This window comes from Argentina silus (assembly GCF_951799395.1).
Source record: "Argentina silus genome assembly, chromosome: 16".
NCBI classification, from domain to species: Eukaryota; Metazoa; Chordata; class Actinopteri; order Argentiniformes; family Argentinidae; genus Argentina; species Argentina silus.
Window position 1 is genome coordinate 4,140,881 of NC_139670.1, and position 9,091 is coordinate 4,149,971.

At 45.8% G+C, this 9,091-nt stretch overlaps 1 protein-coding gene across 3 annotated transcripts; it reads left to right on the forward strand.

The window, feature by feature from the left end:
• The first annotated feature begins 868 nt into the window (after positions 1-868).
• Positions 869-9,065, forward strand: slc16a5a (solute carrier family 16 member 5a). 3 transcript variants are annotated; one of them, XM_083687833.1, is made up of 5 exons: positions 869-983; positions 2,510-3,000; positions 4,987-5,130; positions 5,511-6,380; positions 7,142-9,065. In XM_083687833.1, exons 2-5 carry the CDS (start codon positions 2,625-2,627, stop codon positions 7,429-7,431), a joined length of 1,680 nt encoding a protein of 559 aa, XP_083543959.1. In that variant the 5' UTR covers positions 869-983; positions 2,510-2,624; the 3' UTR covers positions 7,432-9,065. The 3 variants fall into 3 exon arrangements, with proteins under 3 accessions (XP_083543959.1, XP_083543961.1, XP_083543960.1); XM_083687835.1 differs by lacking the exon at positions 4,987-5,130; XM_083687834.1 differs by lacking the exon at positions 869-983 and having other exon boundaries at positions 2,309-3,000.
• Positions 9,066-9,091: the final 26 nt, after the last annotated feature.

Consider the following 9,091-nt stretch of genomic DNA (forward strand, 5'->3'; position numbering starts at 1 on the left):
ATGCGTTTCTATACATACACACTTGTACACACATTTAGACGTACTGAAAATGTCAACTATTAACAGTTCTTTTGAGTGTGTTAATTTATCAACAGTATTGATGTCAAATGTGAATATTGTCAATGGAGACTGTGGAGAACTGTTTGGAAGCTGAAAAATACGTTTTGTCCGATAGTCATTTTATTTTTTATTTATTTTATATTTTGGGAATTTTGGCTACCAATGCAGTTTCTTTAAATGTAACACTTTTAACAAAATCCAGTCTGGTTTTTAATCATAAAATGTGTCTCTGTGTTTTAAACTGTGTGTGTGTGTGTGTGTGTCTCTCTTCTGTCAATCTCTCTATGGTCTTTAATCATGAACCGTGTCTGTCGGCTTGAATTAGTAATGTTAGATTGGGATTAAATGTTATAGGACATGAATTGTCTTTTGGACAGAAAACCATCACAGGACTTTCTCATACTCATACCTCAACTTCATATTGACTTACAGCTCGTAAAGCAGGGTAAATCCGAATGACCCATTCCTAAGTATGAAATGCTTGGTGAATAGGATGCTGCTCACGGTACTCGGTCGGCCTATCGAGATGATTATTAATCATTAATCCTCCATCCCACTCATAGGCACTGACGCTTCCATTGCTGTCTCATCGCCCTTAGGCCTATATTTAAATTGTCCTGATTTCTTGTCATAGCATATTTGTGTGCTTAATACACACAGGACATAGCTGACAGTATTGCCAAATGCCAGGGCGTGCAATGTCCAGAAATGGGATTGTTCGCATTTACCGATCATCACCGACACGGTGACAGTCACAGCACCGCACCGCACCGCACCAGCGAGCACTCTCTCGCGTCCTGTCTCCACCCACCGATGAGGCGAACATGATCTCGTTGCTCCAAGCCAGCTGCTTGTTTATGTCGGTAGGGTACTGTGGAAATGGACGAAGTGGAGCAATGGCCGTCAGTAATTACGCGTAAAAGGTGAGACTATTGCGCGTTATGAATGGTTTGTCAGGATAGGCTGTGTACCTCAAGTTTCCTGCTTCCTATATCAGTCTTCTGTTGGTATTGTTGAGATGCAATAGGCTGTGACGTTGAGAGACCAAAAATGTATTGTTTTGCATTATTTTGCATTCATTTGAGCATCAACGAAATTGCTATGTAGTGTTTTTACGCAAGTGGGAACACCCCATTCAAGGAGATGATGTAGCTAATCTCTGCTATATCTACATTGAACGAAATGCGTAGTCCGACAACAGGAGGCTACTGTAGGCTATACGTGCTCGATTAGGAAATCACATTGTGTTGTAATCTAGATTCTAGACTTTACCAAGTCAATTCAAATCAACCGGTACGAGTTAGGATTGGTTTACTGGCTATTGACAAAGGCGTGATTCTCCTACAATTAGGTTATAAGTATCAAAAGGGATAGTTGCCACGTGGGTAGAGTATTAGGGGACAGTTAAGTTTGACAATATATGTGAAGGCTATAAACTGGATTGGGTGCAATTACAACTAGTTTGAGCGCTTTATTGAAGCGGTGTGATGCGGAGATTGACACACGACCACCCAAACGACTGAGAAAAATCTGAGTTGATTGACAGCAGGATTCACCTCATTCCTTCATAAATGCTTGTGAGCTAATGATGATAATTCATAAAATGTTTAAACATATAAACGTCTTCGGATACGCACAGACTGGCGCCGACCTAAAGATTAGGAACAGAAATGTTCATAGGAATATGTTCTGCACAGTAGGGCATTCATTCAGCTGCTCAGACTTTCTCAAACTCATGTAAGTTTCATAAGACATTCCAGCTCCCTCCCCCCTCTTTTGAGCAGGACCAGTAAACAATCGGGGAACCCTGCCCTTCATGCATGCATAATTACACAGAATTACATAGACCACCAAGAGGTTCACTTTGCTTTAATTTACTGTATTATTTACTATATTTACTGTATTATTATTCATTTTACAGGGACAATGCACATTAATCGACATTTCTGTAAATGTGCCAGTTTTAGCCAGATGGCTAATTAACAACTGTAGCCCCCTGGCAGGTGTTTAAACATATTTAAAACATGTCAGTTCAATCAAACAGCACAAAGCAGCACATTGATTATAGCAAACAAGGATACACAAGACAGGTAGCAGCACAAGACAAGAAACACTTATAAATACAAAAATAAAACGGAATAAAACAAAACAGACAGAACTATTTACTGGACATTTACGACAAACAACAAGCAAATAAACTTTGTATAAACAAGACCCAGAACAGGATTGGAAATAGCAACACATACATTTGAGTGGGTGGGTCAGTGTTGGCTTCAAGGGTGTCTTCAGCTGTCCTTCTTATTCACACCTTTACAATTGTTCCGTTATAGTGATGCATTGAGGCCCTAGAAAGGCTTTGAAAACTGTGGTTGGTCTCATGTTTTCATAGACCAAAGAAACGCATTACAGTACAGCCGAACGTCCAATCTGCTTGTGTTTGTTTAATCAGTCACAGGCGTGCTCATTGGTGAGGGAATACTTGGTGATATGGATAATATTTGGTGCTGTCCATCCCGGCAAGCTACTACAGGGGCATTGCCTGAGAGGCGTCTCATCACCAGAAGATGAATGGGAGGAACGGAACCAACAAGGGGGGGGGAGGAGGAGGCGGCGACAGCCCCCAGACAGAGAACAACAAGGCCTCTAACTCCCCCAGCATGGACCAGAGGGCCAGGCATCCCCCGGAGTTTGACTCTGAAGAGGCGGAGAAGGGCTGCCATGAACCCAAGGCGCCGGTGCCCGTGGATGGGGCTGTGACTGCGCCTGATGGGGGTTGGGGCTGGGTGGTGCTGGTGGCTACCATCCTGGTGCTAGCCCTGACGTTAGCCTTCCCCTCCTGCATGGGCATCTTCTACAACGACCTGCAGACGGACTTCCAGGCGAGCAACAGCGAGACCTCCTGGGTGCCTTCTATCATGACGTCAGTGCTTCATGCCGGAGGTACAGAATACAATACAATACAATACAATGTAATGCAATGCAATACAATACAACTTTATGGGCTGGTTTCCTGGACACAGATTAAGCCCAGTCCTAGACTAAAAAGCATCATCAGTGGAGATTTTCCATTGAAAGGGTGATTTAGTCCAGTGCTCGAGCCACAGTCAATCTGTGTCTGTGTCTGTGTCTGTGTCTGTGTCTGTGTCTGTGTCTGTGTCTGTGTCTGTGTCAGACACTTCCTTCCTTTAACTCTTCTACTGCGGAGCTTCTAACCCACTCAGCCTAGGGATGGAAGGATGGAACGATGGAACAAAGAGCTTTTGAGATGTGCTTAAGTGCCACATGACGTGTGTGTGTGCGCACGTGCGTGCGTGTGTGCGCGCGTGTGTGTGCACTCCAACCAGGAATGCTTTCATCAAACATTGATGATGCCTAGTATTGATTTACTACAGCCCAGTGTTTGATGATGCCTAGTATTGATTTACTACAGCCCAGTGTTTGCACGGTGTGAGAGACACGTCTCTGTCCTCGTCTTTTGTTTGGTACCTCTTGAACCGGACGACAAATGGTTGACAGGACTCGTGTGTTGTGCGCTGCTTTGGCGTACAGTGCAGTGGGCATAAGGGCGTACCTGTGCAATGGGTGCTTACAGGCGCAGTGCAGTCGGTGTGTTGCCTCATAGTGACTGGTCATAACAGTGACTGGTCATGACTGGTCATAGCTGGTCATAGTGACTGGTCATAACATAGTGACTGGTCATAACAACGCGCACACACACAAACATATACATACATATACATACATACATACATACATACATACATACATATACATACATACATACATACATACATACACACACACACACATACATACACACACACACACACACATACATACATACATACATACACACACACACACACACATACATACATACATACATACATACATACATTCCTTACATACATACACACCACACACATAAACACATGGAAATGGTATATGAGAGTCAACACAACCTCCTGTTTCTTTGATCAGGGAGAATTGACAGGATGTCTCACCCTTACACACAGTAAGGCTGTGGAGCGCTGCAGGAGCTGCCTTCCTCTGGGATCACTAACAGTCGGGGGGGGGGGCTGTGCTTTCTTTGGGCTTCAAGCCTTAACATCTGGAAAAGTGTGGTGTGTGGTGTGTGTGTGTGTGTGTGTGTCTGTGTGTGTGTCTGTGTGTGCACCTGTTATGACCAGTCACTATGAGGTTGCAATACGCCCACTGCACTGTATGAGCCCATATGCGTCTGTAAGCACCCACTGCACACATACGCCCAAATGCCCACTGCACTGAGTGTGTGTGTGTGTGTGTGTGTGTGCGTGTTAGGAGGAGAGGGGGCGTTATCTTTGCTTGTTGGCCTCTTTCTTAACTGTCTCAAAAAAGGTGTGTGCTGCACATGTCATCTACCTGCTGTATCCATTTCAGCATGTAGCGCTGAAGTTCCATTTGGTGCCCCACTTTGGGACTGACACACACACGGAGGCATTACCTGTTTTGAAAGTTGGGTTTGGCACACATTCCGCACTAATTGCTTACAACAGGGGCGGCTAGAATAGGAGGGTGGGACGTCACTCAGCGTTGAGCTTCTCCTTTTGCTTAGTAGCAGTTGGGGTGTGCTAAATTTGAGTCCACCGCAAGCAAGAGTTGACTTGCCTGTACTGTACATGCACTGTACATGCACACACTCATTCACACAGGCTTTAATGTGTGCATGTGTGTGAAGGTATATACAGTGTTCATATTGTACAGTGTTCACAGTGTTTACATGAAGTACAACAATCTGTTTGGTAAAATGGACATGTAATTGTAATGGTGTGTGATGTAATGGTTGGATTAGGGAAATGCCCTTGGTAGTAAGTTTCTATGTACCGAACCATTTATGGCTCAATGTGTGTGTTTAACTAAACTAACACTGTAGCGTTGCTCCCGTAGGCCCATTCTGCAGTGTGTTGGTGGAGAGATTTGGTTGCCGGGCGACGGTGATGTTGGGCGGAGTCCTGAGTGGGTTTGGAATGGCGGTCAGCGCTTTCACCAACACCATCACTGAGCTGTACATCACCGCCGGGGTTATCACAGGTCAGTGGCCTGGGCCTCGCCTGGCCTCTCAGAGACAGATAGACAGACAGACAGACAGACAGACAGCTAGCTCTGCTCTCAGTTGTAGGCCTATGCCTTTTTCATGGTGACTTGCATCTTTTCTCAGGGGTGTGGGAGGACACTTTTACCTTTACACCTGATGACGAAGAAGGAAAAAAACGGAATGACTCTTTTTGCCCTTCCCTCAATCTAATTAGCTAACACCTGTAGTGATTTATTGAAATATCAAATCACGATCACTGAACTATACTTGAATACTTGTATGTAATGTAATATGAATGTCTGCCATTTAGCACGTGTATATAGTACAGAACAAAAAAATACTAAAATAACTGCTTGCCAATCTTGCCCGCTGACAGGCCTGGGCTTCTGCTTCAGCTTCCAGCCCGCGGTGACGATCCTCGGCCACTATTTTGTGCGTCGGCGTGCCTTCGCCAACGCCATGTCTTCCACGGGCACCGCCCTGGGCCTGTGTACCCTGCCCCTCCTGGGGAACTACCTCCACACGGAGTTGGGCTGGCGGGGCAGCTTCCTGGTGCTGGGGGCCATCCTCTTCAACTGCTGCGTGTGTGGGGCGGTGATGAGACCCCTGGGACCCCCCAGGAGGAAGGGGGGAGGGGTTGCTGGGCAGCCACTGATGAACCACGGACCCCCCCAGCCCGTCCCAAGCCTGTCCCAGATATCTGAGGAGAAACGCCTGAAGGGGAGGATGAGGTCGTTGTGGACTGGTCTGGTCGCCGCCCTGCGGAAACACATGGCCTTCGACCTGTTCTTCAGTAACCTCCATTACCGGATCTACACCATGGGCATCACCTGGATGATGCTGGGCTTCGTGGTGCCACTGATCTTCCTGGTGCCCTACGCCACAGACCACGGCATGAGCCAGGGCCGAGCCGCCCTCCTCCTCTCCATCCTGGGCGTGGTCAACATCGTGGTGCGGCCTCCCGTCGGCGTGCTCTTCAGCCTGCCCTGGTTCAAAGGTCGCCACATCTACGTGTTTTCGGCGGCGCTGCTGGTGAACGGGCTGAGTAACAGCATCTGTTGCATCGGGCCGGGCTTCCCCGTGCTGCTGGCCTATGTGGTGGTGTACGGCCTGTCCATGAGCGTGGTCGGGTCGCTGATGTTCACCGTGTTGATGGACACGGTGGAGATGAGTCGCTTCCCCTCAGCACTGGGGCTGTTGGCGATTATGGAGAGTGTCACGCTGCTCCTCGGCCCCCCACTTGCAGGTACTATACATACAGGGACCTGTGGGTGTGTGGGTGTGTGGGTGTGTGGGTCTGTGGGTTTGTGGGTGTGTGGGTGTGTGGGTGTGTGGGTGTGTGGGTGTGTGGGTGTGTGGGTCTGTGGGTGTGTGGGTGTGTGGGTGTGTGGGTGTGTGGGTGTGTGGATCTGTGGGTGTGTGTTTGGGTCTGTGTGTATGGGGAGTGCTGTAGCATAGCTAGCAGCAAGGTTTTGTTTGTATGTTTGGCAAGAAAACCCTTAGCTACAGTTAACTGCTCACCCGAGGCTATAGTCAGAGTTGAAGCAGCATATCTTGTTGCTTGGATTCGATGAACACACAATCAGTCATGTGTCCAATGAAAACTGAAACCCCCTCAGATCTCTCTCTCTCTCTCTCTCTCTCTCTCTCTCTCTCTCTCTCTCTCTCTAACAATAAGTAACACACAGATTGATGGTGGGGGTTTGGGTTCCCAGTCGACTAGGGGTAGGTATTAGTGGTATTTGAAAAGGGGTGGGCGGGGTTGGAGACTCACATTTCAGTGCCCTACCAGCTCATGTGTCAGGTAATGTCTGACTGTGTACTTGCTTGGCTGTGTTTCACAGCACCACAGTGGTAATGTGTCATTGTTTGTTAAATTAAAATGTTATTATTACTTTAATTAAACTGCTGTAATTGCTTGTGCCATGCCCGGCTTGACTCGAGCTCTCCTAACACTCTGTCCCTGGTTTGTTGTTGTTGTTGTTGTTGTTGTTGTTGTTGTTGTAGGAATCCTGATAGACCATACGGGGCAGTACTTCTACGTCTTCCTCGTCTGCAGCGCCATAGTTGCCTCATCTGGCCTGTATCTCATGCTGTCATTTTATTGGCTGGGCAAGAGGGACGCCGCCGCAGGGGCAGTGCCAAAGACACAGCAGTCGTCCACATCTCCGGTCGACCCACCAAAGCCGTCCCTGGGTGTTGATGTCCCCCCTCAGTGTCAGTACAGCACTGTGCCAACAGAGGGAGACAATGAGAAGACCTCAGATACTGGGACGATGGACATCACCAGCTTGTGAACAGCAACACACTGGCACTGGACAACCACACACACACACACACACACACACACACATATATATACTGGGACAGTGTGTGAAAAGCAACAGACTGTCAACACAGTCATATAGATACTGTATATATGGCTCTTGTTGTCACTGTTAAAATACACACACCGAACACAGATGTGTACTGTATCAGATGACAATGAGGTTGCACTGTGCTGTATATCATCAGGGATGCAGTGGTAGAATGAAGAGGTGAGAAAGTGACTGAGCGTAAATGCTAGCGTTAGAATCCGGTTATTTTTTGTGAAAAGGTGGGTCAACGCAATTCACCAGAATAAAAGGTGTATAAAAGGCTTTTACATGTGTTTAGCCTCCGCGACATCGCTGAATACCATGTGCTGCTGATCTTAAATTAGAGGTGTAGCTATGTTCTCAATCACCCACTCCATTAAGCCATATTCAGAACCATTCACCATCGACACAAACCTCGTCTGTCCTCTTGAGCGATTGGTTGATGAGTGTAAAGGGGTTCAGTATTTCATCACATGGGGTATGGGTGCGGATTAATTGAGATCATCAGAGATGTTCTTCGAGATGACATTCGGGGCGTTTAATGGCGTAGTACAGTTATGCGCTTACCACGTAATCGCAAGGTTCCTGGTTCGATTCCGACCCTCGACCTATCTTGCATGTCGATCGCTACTGTCTCTATCCCAATAAAGCAGAAATGGCCTAAAAATATGAAAAAGAGATGACATTCTTGTTATTACGGTATGCTCTAGGCCTACACTGTTATATATTCAAGCAAAGTAATATTGTACTGTGTTCAAATGCAAATGCAGCTCTCTCTCTCTCTCTCTCATATGCTCTCATCCCATCCTAAGTGCCTTTCCCCCCCTCACCCTCGCAACCGTCCAACTACTGTCAGTTCGCACCCGCCAAAGAATCCATAGGAATCCCAGTCACTCTTGGGATTGGCGGAGCGGACTGTTCGAAACATATGGGTGCTTTGTACAGACAACCAATCAAATGAAAGATTTAATTATAGGATTATATCAAAGAATTTATATGTGTATTACACTTTTAAAGAGACTTCGACTGAATGATGAGCACTGTACCAATCTCTATATATCAGACTGACTGATATAATTGATTGTATCAATATCACAGAATTCATGTCAAGAAAGCTTTTTTTTTTTTTTCAACTATTTGTTAATGATTCTGCTTATTAATTGTCAGTATGTCCAATGTGTAAGAACATTGCACAACAACCAGTAGGTAACTACCTGGTGACTGAGAATGTGTGTATAGTACAATCACCTGGGCGACTTTTACCTTTTCGTTGAGCTGTGACTGAAGGAACCGAAAGTCGTATTAGAAATTAATGATCTTATAGTATTTCAGGAATGATCCGGGTATTGAACAATCGATTATACATACATATAATATATTATGACTTCTATAATGTATATCTTTAACATATGCAGATATGTTGTAAAAGTGGTGACGTATGGCTCCTTTAACGGAGTATTTTCATAGTAAGGGCTATTTGTTTTTTTGTGCTGGGGCCAGATGATGAAATCTTTTTTCATATGAATGCATTATTTATATACCAAAATTATGGAAATTATAATAATAAATGTATTTAAAAAAAAACATTTGTCTTTGTTCT